Source organism: Anolis carolinensis, unplaced genomic scaffold (assembly GCF_035594765.1).
Source record: "Anolis carolinensis isolate JA03-04 unplaced genomic scaffold, rAnoCar3.1.pri scaffold_10, whole genome shotgun sequence".
Classification (NCBI taxonomy): Eukaryota; Metazoa; Chordata; class Lepidosauria; order Squamata; family Dactyloidae; genus Anolis; species Anolis carolinensis.
The window spans coordinates 7,633,221-7,655,039 of NW_026943821.1; the positions used below are offsets into that span (position 1 = coordinate 7,633,221).

The 21,819-nt window shown below is 42.2% G+C and overlaps 2 protein-coding genes across 3 annotated transcripts in view; one reads left to right on the forward strand and one right to left on the reverse strand.

Moving 5' to 3' along the window:
* The window catches only part of LOC100559019 (cation channel sperm-associated auxiliary subunit gamma), a 32,757-nt gene extending 10,944 nt beyond the window's left edge, over positions 1 to 21,813 (forward strand). Inside the window, exons 7-19 of the mRNA XM_062962385.1 lie at positions 244 to 399; positions 1,362 to 1,533; positions 1,899 to 2,036; positions 4,305 to 4,373; positions 7,140 to 7,247; positions 12,942 to 12,989; positions 14,125 to 14,257; positions 15,639 to 15,750; positions 16,335 to 16,499; positions 17,929 to 18,047; positions 18,752 to 18,965; positions 20,066 to 20,128; positions 20,662 to 21,813. Coding sequence (XP_062818455.1) covers positions 244 to 399; positions 1,362 to 1,533; positions 1,899 to 2,036; positions 4,305 to 4,373; positions 7,140 to 7,247; positions 12,942 to 12,989; positions 14,125 to 14,257; positions 15,639 to 15,750; positions 16,335 to 16,499; positions 17,929 to 18,047; positions 18,752 to 18,965; positions 20,066 to 20,128; positions 20,662 to 20,937 — 1,773 coding nt within the window. The 3' untranslated portion in view covers positions 20,938 to 21,813. The remainder of the gene's footprint in view (positions 1 to 243; positions 400 to 1,361; positions 1,534 to 1,898; positions 2,037 to 4,304; positions 4,374 to 7,139; positions 7,248 to 12,941; positions 12,990 to 14,124; positions 14,258 to 15,638; positions 15,751 to 16,334; positions 16,500 to 17,928; positions 18,048 to 18,751; positions 18,966 to 20,065; positions 20,129 to 20,661) is intronic.
* The window catches only part of LOC100557251 (26S proteasome non-ATPase regulatory subunit 8), a 93,665-nt gene continuing 82,600 nt past the window's right edge, over positions 10,755 to 21,819 (reverse strand). For both annotated transcript variants that reach the window (XM_062962387.1, XM_062962389.1), the window contains exon 7: positions 10,755 to 10,910. In XM_062962387.1, the coding sequence (XP_062818457.1) occupies positions 10,770 to 10,910 (141 nt within the window). In that variant the 3' untranslated portion in view covers positions 10,755 to 10,769. The remainder of the gene's footprint in view (positions 10,911 to 21,819) is intronic.

A 21,819-nucleotide genomic window follows, 5' to 3' on the forward strand; every position in this document is an offset into this window, starting at 1 on the left:
CTCAGGCCACCTTACAGCTCAACATACAAAACAGTAATTTTCCATGCTTCCTTTCTTCCTTCTTTTGTGGAGCAGCATTATAATATATCACCATAGTCTACAGCCAAAAGTGGCACAGACCATGCAATGTTTTACCATAGAGCCTGTAGAATGTAGTATTGGGGCCTCTGTAGCTTCAGTATGCAAGAGAAATGTTAATTGTGTCCTAATGTTCTCTTCTTTGGCCTCTTTGCGTCCAAATAGGCGACTGCTTTGAATGACTTCATGTCTCTGTCACATCCGTCGCGTCCCTTGTGGCACACTCACGAACGAGCCCCTGTGCTCATCCTTGGTGACATCCCCATGAGCAAAGTTGTCCTCCTCTCAGATACGGGGTTTGAAGATTACTTTCCAGTAGAGGTGAGAGATAATGGGGGTGAGTTGGGTAGGATGCGGGGCTCAGGAAAATCATGGCGGCCAGCCTCCCCTGGTGTCCTTCTCATTCAAATCTGATGGTAGTGGCAGTAGCAATCAAAAATTCAACCCATTGGTTTGGCCACAGCTGACTACGTAGAACACACCTTCTCTAGAGCTCCAAGGTCTCTGTATGGAAGGAAATCTGAGGGCAGATCTAGAAAATACACTTTTTGTTGGAACTCAGTCATGTCCTACATAAGCTTGTAGTCCAGATCAAGGACTTCAATAGGCAGATGAGTTAGTTGATAGAGAAAATCCTTCCCCATTGGCCTCCCTGTCTGCCTGTCACTCTGTTCTCTCCTCCTATCACCTTTCTCGTTAGACTGATACTCAGAGACACATGACAAGCCCTTGAATCTTCAATTTTGTTCTTCCTTTGTTCTTCCTCTGCGAACATGAAGAGAGACAAGATGTGTGCCAAGACAGATAGATGGATAGATAGGCCTTGTTAACTTTCCTATCTAGATATGTAGTTCTTTGAATAAAGTCTTTAATTTTTAAGCTTGATTCTGCTGCTGAATTACTTAAGCTCAGTCTCTCTGTTGCTGGTATTAGAAGCTTCTGATCTGCCAATCTGCTGCTACTACTGTTGTTGCTGCTTTATATTTTTAAAATGCATTTTCCTTTTTGAAAATTACCCCCAACGCCTTTGCCACACAGAACTGTTGCCACCGCCAGGGCCTACCCTCTGTGATAGAACTAGCCGCGAAACCCCAGGTTTTGCCCTTCAAGTCTCAGGGCCTGGCATAGTCCTGAAATGAAGGGACCCAGGTTCAGATTCAACAGGAAAAAAGGCAAGCTTCTTTCCTGACCCTTTCATGGGAATTTCCCTGTGGCTTTCATCTCAATAGGACTTGCCTCCATCTCCTCATATAAGATGTGTCTTGCCTCCTTTTCTACTCCAGGTGGGCATCGACAGCTGTTGGATTGCTTCCCTCTCCTGCCAGCGGAAGGGTTTCTCCACTTCCATTACTGACAGCATTGCAACAGAAAGCACCCTCTTCATCCGGCAGAACCAGCTGGTCTATTACTTTGTGGGGCATTACCCCATTTTGCACATGAGAGGCCCAGGTTCAGGTAATTGAGCCTGAAAAAGGCAACAGCAACACAGGTCATAACAACCTGTGTTTGACCAATATGTGGGTTTTTGAGTTGTATTTTGTCTTTTCCCACCTGAAAGAATAGTGTTATAATTTTAAAGGCTTCTCTTCCTTTGGTTTTTCTTATTTTGCACTTGTCAACCGTTGTTAGAGGTAGCACAGACTGAAACGTTTGCCTGCCACTGATTTGCTTAATTCGGACAACAAAAGAGAATGAGTCCATTTTTAGGCAATGATTCTCAAGAGAAATTGCAGCTTGAATCAGTTGTATTCTGTCATGTTTCCCCACACTGCATTAACTGTTGCATTGGTTGTTTCCTTCTTTTTACACTTTTCTTTTAGAGATGTGGACACGAGTATTGAACAACATCTGTGTGAAAAAACTAAACCCTGTGTTTTTTGTGAAGAATAATACGGAATACGTGATTGCTATTGGTGGCGGCGGGCAAGAAGGGCAATTCTTTCTTATTTCTGTGCAAGGTATTTCTTTTGGGCTGCCAGAATTCAGAGCAGAATGGATGGAGTATATCTTAGTAGGCCAGTCCTACTTTTTCTCCTGTGTAAGGAATTGGGCCAAGATGGCTTGAATGGGGTCAGTAGGGTGTAGAATTTTGTGGTGATGGGCATATGGTTGGATTCCAGAAAAGTAGATCCAAATAGCAGGGAAAATTTAGCTTCTGTAGGATATGGGGAATTTCCAGTGAATTATCTATATGACAGTGATGTTATGCTACATTTTTAGGGTTGCTAGATGTGTGGGAGGATGAATTAGGTGAAAAAAAGAGATGAGCAGATAACGTCTCCCCAGATAGCAGGGAAAAAGTTAAAACTAAGAACAAATTCAGTATGGAGAACTGCAAAGAATAACCACTTAGACGTATGAAAGTCACTCCTAATCAGTCAGTAAGAGATCCATAATATCTATACACATAATAAAAGTGAAAAAAATGTATGTTTGTGTGTGGCTGGGGTGTCCACTTACACAGACAAGCTCCCACTTCCACAAATAGCTAAAGCTCCCACTACTTAGGAGACACCAATAGCCCTCCCTCCAATGACACGGCAGGTTATAGTGAGTGCCATAAACATGTACATGAGCCAGCCAATGTCCTCCACAAGCACCATATTGCCCACCACCCAAGTGAAGGCTTTCATACAGGGACAATTTCATTCTAGATTTTCTGTTTTTCCTCCATCACAAAAATCCAAATGTTCCTTACTCTCTCCATTGGTGTGTAATTTGCATGACCCCGCCCACTGCCTCTCCCATAGCCCTTTCCTATTCTTTTCTATGGCACACAGCAAACAGAGGAATTGATCAGCAACTGAATATACTGGAGAGATTTGGGGAGAATTCACCATGATTTATAGGAGTTGTAGGTACTGGGATGTATAGTTCCCCTGCAATCAATTAGCACTCTGAACTCCACCAACGATTGACCTGAAATTAACTTTGCACACAGAGCCCCCATGATCAGCAAAAATATTGAAGGTCTTTGGGGAAAATTCACCTTGATTTGGGGGAGTTGTAGTTCACTTACATCTAGAGAGCATTGTGAATCCAAACACTGATGAATCTGGACCAAACTTGGCATACATACCTAATATGCCAAATTTTGATTACTGGAGGGGTCTGGCCGGAACTGACCTTCCTTTCTGGGAAGGAAGGTCAGTTCACCCACTACCAAAGAAACTGTGACCTCCACCGATGATGGACCTGGTCTAAACTTGGCACCAGAGCCGGTCCAACAATGAGGTGAATTAAGCGGTCGCTTGGGGCGCAAAACATATGGGGGCGCAGTTGAGACTGCTTTTTCAGTTGATGTCCTGTAAAACATGATGTTTTGGTGCTTAATTTGTAAAATCTTAATGTAATTTGATGTTTAATAGGCTTTTCCTTAATCCCTCCTTATTATCCAACATTTTCGCTTATCCAACGCTTTTATTTTTCAGTTATTGTTTGGGGGGGGGGGGGGAGCGCAAAATTCTGTTCACCTACGCTTGAAAAATACCTAGGGCCAGCTCTGCTTGGCACACACAACCCCCATGACTAACTCAACCTAATGAAGGGGTTTGAGGGTACTGACTCACCATAGTGGGAGTTGTAGTTTACCCTACAGCCAGAGAGTGCACAGAACCCCACTGATGATGCATCTAGAGCACACTTGCCCAACCACACAAACTTTAAGTACTAGTGAGTTTCTCAGGGTTAACGTGGCATGATGTCAGTTGTAGTTAATACACAACCTTATGCATTTTGTACAATTAAAAATGAACTTTTTCAAATAACCTGGACAACGCTGGGTACCCAAGCTAATAATAAAATTTTTATTATTTAAAATAAACGTTTAAAATAAATAAAATAAATAAAATTTTACTGTTTAAAATAAATGGAAACTAGGGAGTTCTTTTTCAAACACCCTGTATAATATAAGGCAACAGACAGTAACATAATTTTAGGCACTATTACTGAAGAATTGGACTAATTATTTCATAATTTGAGTATTGTATTTTGAAATGTATGTTTTCTCTTATTTATCAAGAATAGTATGTTTCCTGATTGTGAGTGATAGAACACATGTAAATAAATCCACTGGATAGGATGAAATGGAGCCTACAGAAACAAAGAAGGCCATAAACATCTTGCAGATCTGTTGGCATTGGGTTTGTCTGTATGTTAAGAGAGCAAAAATAGCCCCAACAAGTTTAATGTTATTGTTTTTTGTTTTTGTTTTTTCCCTTTTGCAGATGGAATTGTGAATGCCACTGGCGCTATAAGGGCTCAGAGGAAGACAGTGTGCCAATTTATGAAAATAGGTCTCTCTACATTTTTCCACACCTCCTGTCTTGAAGGGGGTGGGGGTGGAGGAGCAGGCAAATCAGAACGGGCTACTTGTATTTTCCCCTGCTCCTTTTAATGAAACAAACAGTTCTGCACCCACGGTTAATACAATGAATACAATAGTGCTCTTCTGGCACTAAAGACTATTCCAAACCAACTTAGCACTGTTGAGCTGAATTTAAACCGATTCTACAGATCTTCCTTATACCCAGGGTATAATATAAAAATATTTAAAATACAATTACAAATAAAACAAGCAAATATTCATCAAATTCCCAGAAGCATTCACTGATTTTTCTCCAAGTGAAGTAGTCTTCTAATTGGATGGTAGTCCCACCCAGTCATTTCTAGCCATTACAGCCAAGATGAAATGCTTAAAAATGTGTGTGAATTGGTAATCAGTAGGCATTGAGGCCCAAGAAGGGCTGGAGGGTTGACTGGGTATGATTTCTGGTTGCCTGGGGTTGTGCTCTGTCACCCCCTGCCCCCAGATTCCCAAGACATGTTAATGTAGAATAAAGATGATCAATTTTCACATTTTAAATTATTAAGAACACAATCTAGATCAGGACTTCGTAAACTGTGGGTCCCGACCCCAAATGAGGGTCCATTTAGCTCAGTGTTGGAGTCACAAAATATTTGGCAACAGTAAACGTTTTTTGGATGCCACTCATTTACAGAAATCTATTTGCAACAGCGTGCAGTGTTTACAGTGAACTCTGCAGATAATACGAGGGCTATCCACAAAGTAGGTTACATTTTGGATTTTAAAAAGGGCAAAGTATAGGAGAAATCATTTACCATATGCAGCGGTAAGACACATCCCAATAGTACAATCTCACGTAATCCCCATTGAAAGCTAGGTGCAGGCGGGAGAGCAAGCCAGCTGCAATTACAGTAGAGTCTCACTTATCCAACATTCGCTTATCCAACGTTCTGGATTATCCAATGCATTTTTGTAGTCAATGTTTTCAATACATCGTGATATTTTGGTGCTAAATTCGTAAATACAGTAATTACTACATAGCATTACTGTGTATTGAACTATTTTTTCTTTCAAATTTGTTGTATAACATGATGTTTTGGTGCTTAATTTGTAAAATCATAACCTAATTTGATGTTTAATAGGCTTTTCCTTAATCTCTCCTTATTATCCAACATATTCACTTATCCAACATTCTGCTGGCCCGTTTACGTTGGATAAGTGAGACTTTACTGTAACTTCAATGAATCACTCTGACCAGGAGGTCAGGAGTTCGAGCCCCGCTCAGAGCCTATGTTTGTTTGTCTTTGTTCTATGTTAAAAAGGCATTGAATGTTTGCCTATATGTGTAATGTGATCCGCCCTGAGTCCCCTTCGGGGTGAGAAGGGCGGAATATAAATGCTGTAAATAAATAAGTAAATAAATAAATAGGCACGTCTCATATAGATAAATGAGTTTGAAAAGGTCTGCCCCAGTAAATTTGCCTCCTCTCTCCTCCGTTTCCAACAATGGGGGCGTGGCTGGCAGTGCAGCGTTTTGGCTACGCTGCAGGAAGGGAGAAGGGGGAAGTGCTGAGGACACAAGCGGGGAATTTACTGGAGCAGTACTTTTCAAACTCATTTATCTATATGAGATGTGCCTAGATTTCAGTGGGGATTACATGAGATTGTATTATTGGGATGTGTCTTTCAGCTGCATATGGTAAATAATTTCTCCTATACTTTGTCCTTTTTAAAATCCAAAACGTAACCTACTTTGTGGATAACCCTCGTAATTGAGCTGTACTTCATAAAAAGGAACATCAGCCTGTCTAGTAAGCCTTGCATATGATGATTTGTTATCAGTAAATGTTTTTATTTTCATATCTGTTTTATATACATGAAAAGGGATCACATAAAAAATTCTTGGGCAGAAATGGGTCATAAGTGGAAAAAGTTTAAAAAGCCCTGATCTAGATGATGACAATGATAATAATATTTTTTTATTTATTTATTTATTTATTTATTTACAGTATTTATATTCCGCCCTTCTCACCCCAAAGGGGACTCAGGTAGATCACAATGCACATATACATGGCAAACTTTCTATGCCATTAGACATACAACATATATAGACAGACACAGAGGCAATTCAACATTTTCCAGCTTCCAGCTTCATGAGGTATGCTCGATTCTGGCCACAGGGGGAGCTACCACTTCACCATCCACTTGTGACACTGAGTCTTTCTTTTTCATTTTTTCCGCATCTGCTGGAAGGTTTTATGGTGTCGTAAATTAGTTAAATTAGCCTCCCCGCATAAAGCAGTACCTAAATTTCAAGCTGCATAGGTCAAGAGCGAGCTAGACTATTAATGGTTGGGAGCTCACTCCGACCTCGTCTGGCTTTTAACTCATGACCTCTTGGCCAGAAGTGATTTATGGCAGCTGGCTACTAACCAGATGTGCCACAGCCTGGCCCTGTTGCTCACCTCTCCTTACGGCTGAAGGCAGGGTATAGCCTAATTAATAAATAAAGGCACATACTTTAAAAAACATGGAACAAAATTTAAAACACAATAAATTTAGAATGTGAAATTCATCCTTGAGCCTATATGCACCACACAAACCAATTTTTTTTTTACATTTGGCTTTGCATGAAATGTTTTTAAATGGAGAGCTCTGTTCTAGGTTGCAATAGCGTTCTATCCAGATGTAAACACAGTTTCCCACTTCCAAAGTATCAACAAACTCTGAGTGACATTTTGTTTTCCTCTTCCAGATAGCTGCTACCTCATATGGGTTGTCTTCTCTACAAATGACAACAAGTTCTTTTTGCTGGTGAATGATTACGGAGCACCACTGTTCTACGTTGTGGAATACCAGAGAGGTTAGATTGACTCTTTTAAGAATCATCCTTCAAGCTGCCTGCCAACACATAGTGGCCCCATGCATTTTATAGGGTTTTCAAAGGCAAGGAATGCTCTGAATATCATCATCTTTTAAAATTAAGGTGGGCACTACCCATCAAATAATTGTATACACACACACACACACACGTGTGTGTGTGTGTGTGTGTGTGTGTATATGTGTGTATATATGTATGTATATATGTATGTATATATATATATGCATCAGAGAAGAACGACAATAAAAATCTAAGTGTGTGTACTTAAACAAATGCAATATTGGGGTGTTGTGTGGTTTCCAGGCTGTATGGCCATGTTCCAGCAGCATTTTCTTCTGACATTTGGCCTTCATCTGTGGCTAGCATCTTTTTTGTTCTTTCTCTAACACTGGAATATAACCTTTGAATACTTTGTAATATATTGCCGTTATACCGTCCAGTCCTGGTGCTTTGCCTAAATCCGTTTTAAATTGCTTTTTGGATCTCCTTTTCCATAATTTCCTTTTTAATATTTCTTCCTTTGTGATTTTTTTGTAATTTTTCCCCTTGATTTTTTCCCTTTTTCCCTTTTCCACTATTCCTTCTTTATTTGTTGTTTAGTGCATAATTTCATGGTCTTTTGTATACATTTTCCCCTTTGCTTTAATTTGGTTTACATATTGTGCTTCTTCCTGGAGGGACGATCCCAGATGGTGTCACTGGGGGACACCTGCTCGGCTCCACAGCCATTGTCCTGTGGGGTCCTGCAGGGGTCGATATTGTCCCCATGTTGTTTAACATCTACATGAAGCCGCTGGGAGAGATCATCCGGAGTTTCGGGGTGAGGTGTCATCTGTACGCAGATGATGTCCAGCTCTGTCACTCCTTCCCACCTGTCACTAAGGAGGCTGTTCAGGTCCTGAACCGGTGTCTGGCCGCTGTGTCGGACTGGATGGGGGCCAATAAATTGAAACTGAATCCAGACAAGACGGAGGTCCTCCTGGTTAGTCGCAAGGCTGAACAGGGAATAGGGTTACAGCCTGTGTTGGACGGGGTCGAACTCCCCCTAAAGACGCAGGTTCGCAGTCTGGGGGTGATCCTGGACTCATCGCTGAGCCTGGAGCCTCAGGTTTCAGCGGTGGCCGGGAGAGCCTTCGCACAACTCCGCCTCGTGCGCCAGCTGCGCCCGTTCCTTGGGAGGTCTGACTTGGCCACGGTGGTCCACGCTCTGGTCACATCCCGGCTGGATTACTGCAACACACTCTATGTGGGGCTGCCTCTGAAGACGGCCCGGAAGCTCCAGCTGGTGCAGCGGGCGGCAGCCAGCTTAATAACGGGAGCGGCTTACAGGGAGCGTACAACCCCCCTGCTAAGCCAGCTCCACTGGCTGCCGATATGCTACCGAGCCCAATTCAAAGTGCTGGTTTTGACCTACAAAGCCCTAAACGGTTCTGGTCCTGCCTATCATTTGTTGACCAGGTGGAATAGCAGTGAATAGCCTTGTAGCCTTAAAGTCTGGGTGTTTTCTGCTTACGTGAATCCATGTTTGGTGAGCTGGAATACAATGGAATAGGTTTTCTGCTTGGAAGGCTGGGTACTTGCATTGTAGGAAAATGGTTTTTTAGCCAATTTGAATTGCACTGAATAGGTTCTCTGTTTCAAAGACTGACTGCTTTCTACATAGGGGCATCCTTTCTTGGGCAGGCTGAATGAGACAGAGTAGCCTCATGGCTTGAAACCCTGAGGGTGTACTATGAAGGGGAAATCTTGCATGGTTAGGTTGAACAGCACTGAATAGCCTTGCTGTTTGGAAGCCTGGTTGCTTCCTGCCTGGGGGAATCCTTTGTTGGGAGGTGTTAGCTGGCCCTGGTTGTTTCCTTTGTGGAATTCCCATTTTCAGAGTGTTTTCTTTATGTAATGTCCTGATTTTAGAGATTATATTGTTGCTTCCTGCCTGGGGGAATCCTTTGTTGGGAGATGTTAGCTGGCCCTGGTTGTTTCCTGTCTGGTATTCCCATTTTCAGAGTGTTGTTTTTTATTTAATGTCCTGATTTTAGAGATTATATTGTTCTGTATTATTACACCACAGTAATGTTAGGTGTACAGGCAGGCGGCCCCTCTTTTCAATCCCTGGGGGAGAGACAGAGGCCCAGGCAGCTGAGGCTGGGAAGGGAGGGCCCTCCTCTGAAGAGGGGAAAGGCGGAGGGAGGGGGGTGCAAGGAGCCAAGGCCCTGCTCCCCGGTGGCCCTGCCTAGGCCTTCGCGGCCTTAGGCCGCCGTTTGCCTCTCCAGGCCTGGCCCGTGTGGCAGGCCTGGGCCCTCGCCGGCTGTTTAGGGCCCTCAGGACACCGGGGGGGGGGGGGGGCTCTTCCTGGCCTTGCAGCCACCCCTGCCTCTGCCTCTGCAGGCTTCCATCTCAAACCAAAAAAAAAAAAAAACCCAAACCTTGGGGCCTGGCAGCCTGCATCCAGCTAGCGGGAGGCCGCGGTGGGTCTTCGCGGGGGAAGGGAGGGCCGGGCTCGACTTTGTGGAAGGCCCCCCCGACCTTCGGCTTTGCAGGGCTGAAGGCCCAAAAAAAAAAAACCTTTGGAGCCTCGTGGCCTCCCTCCGGCTGGCGGGAGGCTGAGGCGGCTTTTTTGGGGGGCGGGGGCGGCCTCCCTCCGGCCTGTGAGGCATGGAGGAGGCCGCGGGGGGGGGGGGGGGGACGGGCCTGTCTTTCTGGAAGCCCCCACACACACACACAATTGGCTCTGCAGGCCTGAACGCAGGGGAAAAAAAACCTTGGGGCCTCGTGGCCCTCCTCTTCGGCGGGCGTCACAGGCCCAGCTGCGTGGAGGCCCCTCCTCCAACCACCATGGGGCCTTCCAGCCAGGCTGATGCCTGGGTTTTAAGGCCCCATGGAGGTTCTTGACGGGATTTTTTGTTGTATCAACCTAGAGGCATGGATGATGGGTTGTGTTGTCAAATTTCGAGATTGGGGGGCCTTTACTGTTGTTGCTTTGCTCGGTGCCGCAATTCCATCACCCTTTTATATATAGAGATCTGTAATCCAATTATGCCATATTTTCCTTTTTAAGCCTCATTTGTTGGCTGAGCTTAAACCATTTACGCTATTGGAATAACATTTTATTTCTCTTCCCATTCTCACTGGTTTTCTTCTTCCATTTCTGCTTTTTCTTCTATTTCCACATCATCTAAGTTGGCCTATCCTGTTCCTTTGTCCAAATCTATCTTTGATGTTTCTATATCCATATCGTCTTTTTTTGGTGATTCAATACGTTGTCTTTTCTTCTTCTTGCTGGTTTCTTTTTGTTCTGTTTCCTTCTTATTCTCCATTTCTATTTTAAATTTCCTGTAAAATTCTGGCTTTGTCTTCGGATGTAAGCCAATATTTCTGATCTTTATATGTTACCATTATCCCCTCCACTCTTTCCCATCAGAATCTAATTTGATGTCTCTTTAATTTTTCCATTAGGAATATATATATGTTCTCCACATTCCTAGTAAGTTCAATCTCAATGTGTTGTCAAAGACTTTCATGGCTGGAATCACTGGGTTTCTGTGAGTTTTTTAGGCTGTATGCCCATGCTCTAGTAGCATTCTCTCCTGAAGTTTCACTTGCATCTGTGGCAAACATCCTCAGAGGCCCATTGTACTGTAGAATCATCTGCAAAACAAATAAACAATTGGGCCAGACAGTTTACAGAAAACCTACGCACACCATCGCAAAAAATAAAAAAGAAGCACAATGAAAGCTGTGGTAGACTGCGCAAACTAGATCTGCGAACCCCACCAAGAACTGAACCACCTAAATTAGGTTCTAGAGGCTAATGTGTATTCTATGACACACATCAGATACAGAGGGATCCCCCATGTCCAACGACTTTGTATTTGTGGCACGGGGGAAAAAGAAGATCTAACACACTATCTGCTACATTGCCCCTTGTGTAATGATCCTAGGAACAATCTCCTGGGAACACTCTTGGAAGAAAGGGCAGCATGGCAACAATCTGCTGTGATCTGTGACTTGTTAGCAGATTATTCCAAAAATATAACACTAAAGGTTGCCACATTTGCAATTGCAGCCCAAAGGATCAGAGCTAAAGTAGCAAAATCTATACTTGAGGTCAGAAATGGAAATGGTGATGATTTGGGATGATACAAATCAGACACTGTCATTGTTATGTTGCTGCTATCATAATTTTAAAGAGCTTTAATTTTTGAATAAGTTTTAATGTTTATATTGGAAAGTGTTTATAAAGGTTGTATATTGCTGATGTCATGGCCTATGGCTAGTACAATAAATTCAATTAAGACACACATCAGAAGAGCTGCAAGACTAAGAACAAGCCACAAAGGTAAAGACAATGATCCACCTAGAGGAAAATGTTTTTCCATACATCAGGGAAAACCCTGACTGCTGATGAGGAAACACAACCTACAAACAATCTACAGACGCACCAAGAAAATTAAATAAATTCTACCTTCAGCAAAGGAACAGAGGGATCCTCTAATCACTGCAGGAGTCTACCATAGACCATGCAGCTGTGGTCACGTCTACATAGGGGCCAGAAAACGCAGTGCTCAAACACCAATCAAATAATATGAAAGGCACTGCAGACTAGTTCAACCAGAGAAGTCAGCTATAGCAGAGCACTTGATTAACCAACCTGGACACAAAATATTATTTGAGAACTCAGAAATGCTGGATCACTCAGGCAACCATCATTTCACATTACACAGAGAAGCCATTGAAATCTACAAGCTATGGACAATTTCATCAGAAAGGAAGAAACCATGAAAATGAACAAACTCTGGTTGCCAGTATTAAAAAACACCAGAAAAAAAAGACTGTAAATAAAGAACACCACTCAGAAACAGGAGAACTCCAGACAGCAAACTATCAAATGCCAGTTAACACCTCCCAAACAAAGGATGCCTCCAGGCACAATGGCCATGCTACCTCTATGCAAATACCCTCACTGATTGATTTTGCAAGACTACTCAGTGCTAATCAGGCTTGCTATTTGCAACATCCACACTTGCTTCACACAGACAAGTGTTCTTTCTCCCACCCTGGACATTCCACAGATATATAGATACATTCCACTTGCCTCGCTGCCAACAGAACCTCTGAAGATGCCATCAAGATTGCAGGTTAAATGTCAAGAGAGAATGCTACTGGAACATGGCTATATAACCCCAAAAACTCACAGCAACCCAGTGATTCTGACCATGAAAGCCTTCAACAACACATTGAGATGGAACTGATTAGGAATGTGGAGAACATCTCTGCTGGATCTTGGGATGATCAAAAGATAGATCCATTTAGTTAGAAGAACTTGGAGAGGTACAGAAAGGCAGACATTCATCAGTGGTAATTCTGGACTGGATGGACCAGTGGTTTGAGCTGGTGTTCACAACTTCATAGCATTAGTATGGCATTTCTTTTACCCTGTAAATTGACTGCCTTGCATCCTTCAAAGATGGGAAACGGGAACAATTCTTAGAATCATAGAATCAATTCTCCAGCACCTGTAAGGGAGCAAAAGTGTATGTGTACGTTGAGCAAGAAGTGGTGAAGCACGTTTGTAGGAAGGACCCAAAGATCACAGAAGCAGCTGGTGACTGAAGTACAGGCTATAAATTTGAGTGTTTATTGCACATCTTATTGTGCTTTTCTGTATTCAATTTTCAGGTGGTTATTATAAGAGGATTTTTAATATCCCTCAACTTGTACCAAAAGGTAAGAACCTCAGCATCTCGTGACAGGCTAGAGTTTATTGTTACATTTAAAAGACTCTATGTTAATTGACACCCTCCTGTAAATCATATAGGTATCTAAAGTTGTTGCAATCACTTGTTTGTATTTGGGGTGGGGTGGGGGAGATATGAACATTGCATGCCCGATAACACTCTTGTTTCAAAAAATGTCTGACATATGAAGAGTTTTGGAACGCAACCACATCCTGCACACGTTTATGGTCCTCATCAAGGAGATAGATAGGCAGGTGGGTTAGTTGGTAGGGAAAGCCTTTCCCCACTGGCCTCTCTGTCTGTTTTCTTCTTTTATCCCCTGACTGTTAGACTGATACTTTTCAGGGACATGCCTCTTTTTCCTGAACACATGGCAAGCCCCTGAGTCCTCCTTTTAGTTCTTCTCCTGTGAGCATGGAGAATCATAGAATCATAGAATAGTAGAGTTGGAAGAGACCTCATGGGTCATCCAGCCCAACCCCCTGCCAAGAAGCAGGAAATCGCATTCAAAGCACCCCTGACAGATGGCCATCCAGCCTCTGTTTAAAAGCTTCCAAAGAAGGAGCCTCCACCACAGTCCGGGGGAGAGAGCTCCACTGCTGAACAGCCCTCACAGTGAGGAAGTTCTTCCTGATGTTCAGGTGGAGTCTCCTTTCCTGTAGTTTGAAGCCATTTTTCCGCGTCCTAGTCTCCAGGGCAGCAGAAAACAAGCTTGCTCCCTCCTCCCTATGACTTCCCCTCACGTATTTGTACATGGCTATCATGTCTCCTCTTAGCCTTCTCTTCTGCAAGACAAGAGACAAGATGCTTGCTGTGATTTAGATGGTTAGATAGCCAGGCCTCTTGCTTTCCTATCTAGAAATGTAGTTCTTTGAATAAAGTGTTTTACAATTTTTAAAGCTTGATGGCACAAGAAGCTTATGTTCTGCTAAACTACTGCTGCTGCTGTTGTTTCTGCTTTCCTTTGGATATGTTATTTCCTTTTTGACATGACCCAACACTGAGGGAGAAGACAGTGTCCCCTCCACTACATCGTTTCCACTCCCTTGCTGTCCTCTGAAGCTCATTGCACTGCAAGACTTTTGTGTTTCTTTGTCTTTTTTGTTCATGTATTTCCCCCATAGCTGTCTCAGACAGAGGATATGTGGTGATGCTGGGAACTGAGCAGTATAGTACTCGAGTCTTCTCCGGCAGAGGTTTGGCTTTCAACCCTTTCAGTAAGATATTCTATGTCTGGGGGAATGCTATCTTGCAAAGGTAAGGCCTGCTGCCCAAAACATGCTGACTTGAATGTGGCTTCTCAGATGGCTTCCCATTTCCATATTTACTTTGATCCTTTTCTGAGTCGCAGGAGTAATATTCTCAAAGGGAGGCAGCAGTCATAGAGGGAAGCCCATCCATGTGGCTGCGGCTTCACACTCCTGTCCTGCAGACCCCAACATGTTTGCCTAGAGCCAGTCCCAGGCCCTGTTCTAGGCTCACGGCTGGCCTTGGGTTCAATAAGAGGTAGAATTATGGGAGAAGGAGAGTCTGCTGTATTTTTCCCCCTTAGAGTCAGCTTGGCTTAATGGTTTTGGACTATGACTTGAAACTAGGGTTCAGATCTCTGCTTGGCCATGGAAACCCACTGGATGACTTTAGGCAAGTCACTCTCTCTCAACCTCAAAGGGCGGCAAGTGCAGCACTTCCCTCCCTCTGAACAAATCTTGCCAAGAAAGCCCTGTGATAGCTTAGCTTTAGAATCATAGTATAATAGATGTTTACTGAGATGTTTTGTTTTATGTCTGATATGACAGGTTGCATTTTTAATTTAATTTTAATTGTTAAGTCATTTTTTATTTGTTGAGTTGTCAATTTTCATTATTATGGGTGCATTGTTGTTGTGTTTGGGCATTGAATGTTTGCCTTTTATGTTTGGAATCTGCCCTGAGTCCCTCCGGGTAGATAGGGTGGAATATAAATAAAGTTTTATTATAATATTAATAATAGAGTTGGAAGAGACTCCAGGGGCCAGCCACTCCAGCACAATTTTACCATGCAGGAAAAGCACAATCAAATCACCTCTGACAGATGGCCATCCAGACTGTTTAAAAGTCCCCAAAGAAGGAGCCTCCACTACACTCCAAAGCTCACTTGGAGTTCCACTGTTGAACTCTTTTTACGATCAGGAAGTTCTTCCCAATGTTCAGGTGGAACTTTCCTGTAACTTGAACCCATTGCTCTGGGTCCTATTTTTATAATAATAACAATCATCATCATCATCATCATCATCATCATCACTATCATCATCACAATTATTATTTATACCCCACTTTTTCTCTGCACCAAGAGACTCAAAACAGCTTACATTAAAAGCATTTCCATACAATTTAAAATCTACAAATCTACAATCATTAAAACAAATTGAAATATTGTTATTTTTTAAAAAATCAGTTAAAATCCATTAAAAATATTCAAAACTAAAAACCACTGCAGCCCTTGACTAGTCTCCAGGGCAGCAGAAAATCTCCATAAATCAGAAATGACTTGAAGGAACATAACAATGCTTTACTTGAGCCATTTCATTTTTTGTAAAAACAAACAAACAAACAAACAAACAAAACACAATAACCTGAATGTTCTTGCCTTTTCTTGACAGTAATGACATGGTGAGCTTCATATATTTGTCTAACTTTCCGGGTGACTCTCCCATCAAATATTTTGTTATGTCCTTTAATGGCCACATTGCTTTTGTGACAGAAGCAGATGAGGTATGTGCATCTATTTTTCCTTCTACAGAAGTGATTTGGCTTTGAATTATATCTTGAGTGTAGTCTTTTGTTAACAAATGATCCTATTTGAGAATCTCTGAAAATATGGTAGACCAGGACCATGTGTTTCTTCTCAGCTTAATTAGCTCTGAATACGTTTTTAATCATTTTTAAGGATTGCAACTGTTTATTTTAATACCATTAATAGTTAATTTTATATTAACTTTTTAGGTTTTAAATTGTATTTTATTTTTTTCTGTAAGCCATTTTGAATCTCTTTTGTAGAGATAAAAATGGGGTATAAATAATGGTGATGATGACGATGATGGAAGTTGGAAGTTGGAAGTTGGGTGAGGCAAGACAAGGACACAATTTTTTTTTTACAAAGTAGTTCATTACTAATGTATTTCAGGCTTCTATTTTGTAGTTTTACCTTTGCCCTGTCACTCATGATATCATTTATTGTGTTTTTTTTTCTATCAGTGACTATGGCAAAAAGAGGATTCAAAGAAATGTCTCAGTGATCTGGGTATAAAAAAGAGATTTTAGTTGGGTATTTCTCTCTCTCCCCCCTTCAATTCAAGGTCTGGGTTATGAAAGAAGGTAGCACAGAGATCAAAAGAGCGTATCCATCAGCAGCCTGGTCCGTGTACAATACCCTGCAAGTGATGGAAGGCTCACCAGATCATGACTTGAATGCCACTCAAGCTATAGTCACGGTTTTCTTTGACAAGGATGGGATGCAAGAGGTGGGTGTCTTTGCTGTTTCTGGTTGTGATAGTTGGTTGTGACAGTTAGACATTCAAGGGGAGTGATGGTAGAAAGAAACAGCATGAGAGTCCTAATATCAATAGCAGCAGGATTCTTGAAGATGAGGATTTCAGACTCTGGCTTGCCTACGGAAACCCATTGAGTCAATAAGTTTTCTCAGTAGCTGATCAGAATGTCCTTGGCACTTAGCTTGAGGTTGCTGATTTTTTCTATGAAGTGTGTTGAGTTCTTGATGTAGTGCGTGGTGAGCCCAATATGGGTTTGTAGCTGTGTAGCCAGAAATTTTGCCAGGTTGTATGTCGGAGATCCAGTGGCACTCACAATGGGTCTGAGTGGGGTGTAGTCCTTGAGGATTTTTGGGAGTCCATAAAGCCTAGGTGGGAGGGCTTCCAATCTGCATAGTTGTTGTCGTATGTCAAGGTTAATGGAGGAGTTCTTGATCAGAGTGTTAATTTTTCTGGTGATTTTGTTAGTTGGGTCTTGTTTTAGTTTTTTGTATATTGTGGTATCCAGAAGTTGTCTGATTTTTCCTTTGTACTGTTCTGTTTCCATGATTACTGTGGCATTTCCCTTGTCAGCTGGGAGAATGATGATTTCTGGATCTGAGTTGAGGTCTTTGATTGCTTGTCTTTCTTTCCTTGTTATGTTGCTGGGGGGAGGTTTTGTCTTTCTCAGGATCCTTGCTGTATCCATCCTTACTTTCTCCGCTTCTTCCTTGGGGAGGCAGTAAATTGCTGATTCAACATTAGCAATGATGTTTTCTACTAGGATCCTGGTGGTGGTGGTAACAGCAAAATTTCCTCCTTTTTTTAGTATGGATACTTGGTTTTTGGTGAGTTGTCTGTCAGTCAGGTTGATGAAGGTCTGTGATGTATCCAGTTTTGGTATTGGCTGTTGCTTTTGGTATTTGCCGAATTTTTTTGTCTTTTGGTTTGGAGAGCCATGTCTTTCTCCATTTTTCTGTAGGTAAGGTTGTCTATTTTACCCCAGTCCTGGGTGTTCATCTTTTGGCTGATGTTGATATGGAGGTGCAGCAATTCTTTGTCTGTGTTTGCAAGTTCTTTGTGGATGGTGTTAATTCTCTCTCTTAAGAGGTTGCGTTCCAGGCAAATATGGTTGTAAATGCGCTGTATTTGCAACCGCCCTGACCAGTTTTCTCAGGTTTTTTGTGGTAAAATTAGGTGCCTCGGCTTATATTTGGGTCGGCATATACTCGAGTATGTACGGTATATTGCATTGTTTAAAATGTCGGGAACCCTTAGATTCTCTTTATGATAAGCCCTTTGGGCCTTCAACTCCCAGAATTCCTGACCATTGAACATTGAAGGGCTTCTGGGAGTTGATGGCCCAAACAGTGGGAGGGTTGAAGAGGCCCGAATCAATTGCTCTTAATCCCTTCTCTTTCAGTTGGTTTATAGGGAGGATCCTGGAACCACTGGAAAGTTAATCAAAAGGAAATTCCCTCTAGATCATATCCTGACCTATGACCAGATGATCAGCACTCCTCACAAAGGGATGACGCACAAGTGAGTGATGGCGCATAAGGTGCAGCTTCGTTGTTTCTGAACTTGTTCGCTAGTGCAGCGATAGTTCTACTGGCAACTGACTATATAGATTGTTGTTGTCCAGAGAATGGCTTCCCAGATCTAGCATGTACTTCCCTTTTATTTGAAAATTTCTTTGGAATCCCACCTTTACCCTTCTGGGCGAGAGAGCGTTGTTTGCTCAGACACAGACCGTGTCTTCATGACTACCCAGAAATCCCACTCTCAGTCTGTTGTTCCACAATGGTTCTCAGCACTTTCTTGTACACAGGTGAAGTCTAAAACCAGGCTATGGGAGGGTACTTCGTTGTATTAAAGGATGCTAGTTAAGGATTGGGCCAAAGTTTAGGAATGTGTGGCCCATCAAATGTTATTGGTTTCAAACCCCTTCGACCCCATCCAACACATCCAGGTTGAGGGATGATGGAAGTTGCAATCCATGTTCTTCTGGAGGGCTACATTCCCTTCCTCCACATTTGAGGTAGAATTCTTGTTGAGTTTGTGAGATTTTAATGATGTATAGTCATATGTAAAAATGTATATTTATAGAATTTTTACGATGTTTATGTGTTTTAATTATGTTGTAGCCCACCTATTTAAGCCCACTTATTTATTTTTTATGGGTAAAAAATAAATAATATAATAATAATGTACCATAAATGATGGATTGGCTTCTTTGTTCCCAGTGGCATAGACTACATCAGGTTCACCCACCGTTGCCCATTTGCCGTGGTTCGCTTCGTGGACTTGCCATTCCCACAGCGCTTTACTCGGATGGAGCATTACCGTGTCAAGCCTCCGGAAATCATGGAAAAGACAGGCTTCTATGACCAGAAGTCGCTGATTGTGTACCAGGGACTCGTCTACCAACTGCTACAGCTGCATTCAGCTTACCATAGAGTGAGAATAGTTTTTTGATGTCTACTTCAGAAAGTGGTTTTCCTGCACAGAGACTTGTGCTCACTTACATTGGGCTTTTTTCCTGTCCACTGCTGACATGGGGCTTCAGTGCAGGAAGAGCTCCACCAATCAGGATGAAAATACCGCTCTTCTGCCACTTTCCAAACCCTAATTTATTTTGCCCTTGTTCTGGGTCATTCTTGGACAGAAAGCTTGCAGACGTGAGCAGCTTCTAGTTTCTAACCTGGAATCTGGGACATCCATTTGAAGCTTGGGAAACTCTTGTTTTCAGTTTGAAAACAGAAGATGCTCCGTGGCCTTGTTGTTCTAGTCTAATATTTACTTATTTATAGATTTCTTTACAGGTCCCTCCCACTGAAAGTACCAAGATGCCCACTTTGAATGTCAACCCTTCTCCTGTTTTGGATTAAAACAACCCAAGGGTGGCATTTGTACTTTCTGGAGGTCTTTCTGGAGTTTTAAGAGGGAAGATCTTCCAGCAGCAGTGGGGCTCTTGTGCGTGCCTCCATTTGGGCATTTTGCCTTAAGGGCAGCATCCCACCAGCCATATCCACAGCAGAACACCCAGGACCACTGACTTCTTAGGCACCATCTACGCTGACCATTTAATCCAGATTCAAGCCAGTATTGAAGAAAGTGTTTTTCAGTGTGCAGATGATTACATAGCAAATGCTGGAACTACTTTGAGGCCCAGATAGTGATGGCATGAGTCACAGAGCACTTTCTTTTGCAGGCTTTTTGGGGTGTTTTTGTTGTCTGGCTGCCACAGTTTGAATTAACATTGAACTGCATTAAGCAGTCAGTGTGGATGAGCCTCAGTGTCTTGCTCCTTATCAGCCAACAGAGGCCACCATAAGCCCACAAGAACCTTCTGTCTCTAGTGCTTTCTCTGGAAGGCCCACTTTACACTCAAAAGCTAAGGCGGGATGTGGATTTTATGTCTCTGACATGTTTTCTGCGCTACTGTCACAGCTGATGTTGAGTCCCTTCTGGTAGAGGCTACTCTTGTGGCTGGATGGGGTCTTTTCTCTTTCTCTCAACTGTACTTTACCTGGTTTTATTTTTTGTTATCTTGCTAGGCTTATGCTGACCCAGTCCATGACCCCACTTGGCGCTGGTGGAAGAACAAGAAACAAGATGCAGTAAGAAAAAACAATCTCGGGGAATAATTCCTCAAAAATACCCTCCCCACCAGGAAGATTACATTGAGCCTTATCTTAGACTTAGTTCCCTTTTGGAGGGTTAAAATCTCCAGGTTAGAGGGCACTTTATGCCCTAAAGTAGCAAGTTCAGAGTAGGTATGAAAAAGTCAATTCCAGAGCCTTTTTCTGATCTCTGCTCTCATCTAGTTAAACTAGAGAAAATAGCAAAGGAGTTGGTCCATTGTGGCAGATCTGAAATGGTTAAACCTCTGAGCAGGTCTGTATATATGTTGGAATTATTTGAGTATTTGCATACATGAAAGCACAGAGATTAAAATTTCACTCATCACTGCATGTTTTGCCTACCTCTCCATCTGGATCAAAGCAGGGAGCAGTAGATTAAATACTTATTATCAAACACATAATAAGGAAAAGGTGTGCGAACACACACTACTTGTAGTACTACTACAGCTATGAACATGCAATATCAGATGGTTTATATGCCTCCTTCAGTCACATACCACTCTTTCCAGGAATACTACTACTACATGGCCAGCAACTGGAAATCTTCTGGAGGCATCTACGTTGACATGGCCAACTATGTGAAGGTCTATAACATCAGGCCCAATAATTTATTGCCGGAAACCATCTACTTGGACAAGAAGCAGACCTTCTTATTCTCTGTGTACTTGAGCCTCCGGACGACCAAACAGAGCAGTAAGATGTGGGAGATTAGAGATGTGAGGCTCACTCAGCCCCTTATACACTGCCATATAATCCAGTTTCTGAATCCACATTATTTGCTTTGAACTGGATAATATGAGTCTACACGGCTATATAATCCAATTCAAAGCAAATAATCTGGACTTTATATGATAGTCCAGTGAAGAGAGACAGTGCAGAGTGGGAAGAGCAGGAGGAGACCAGATTGTGGCTATAGGGAGGGGACATAATGGCATTACGCCCCCCAATAAAAATCCCCTCTCCCCATGATGTTTTCTTCAAATTCATAGCATTGCAGTAGCTTAAAGGTTCCCTTGAATTTTTAGAAATACAATCTAAACATTCAGAGAAAAGGAGCTGGCAGATTTGACCAAGGGAATTTGAAGCATTTTGTAAAATGGCATGTATAACCTTTTGGAAAAACACTTAGAGATCATAAGAGCCAAAATATATTTAAAGTAAAATATGTATACTTATGGAAGGCAATGGTTTCAGTCGTTAGACTGAACAACCTGTTATCTTTGATCTATTAGGAAAATTGAGATTTTGCCAGTGCATAAAAACAGCAGAGCTTTAGAAGTGTTTTTCAGTGCCCAAAAATATATACTTGTTGTGGTCAGTCCGTTCAGACGCAAGTGGTAAGGAAGAACACCAGCAGACCAACAGGGTTTCGAGTTCATAATTTACTATTCCCAACTGTAAAAGGGTGAGAGGCTTCAGCTCTGCAGCTGATACAAAGTAGCTTTTCACACCTTATGCTTTGTACAGACTTTGTATTTATACAGACATTGTTATTTAAGTTGTTGATCACAATTAATTATTAATACATTGAAAAACACCTAAATCATCGATAAAACAACTTGTTTTATATTATGCACTCAAGAGACAAAATGAAGTAGACTTTGATGGAAATAACATACTTGGTTTACTCACAGCCTTCATGTGTTCAGCATACACAGGTACGAAAC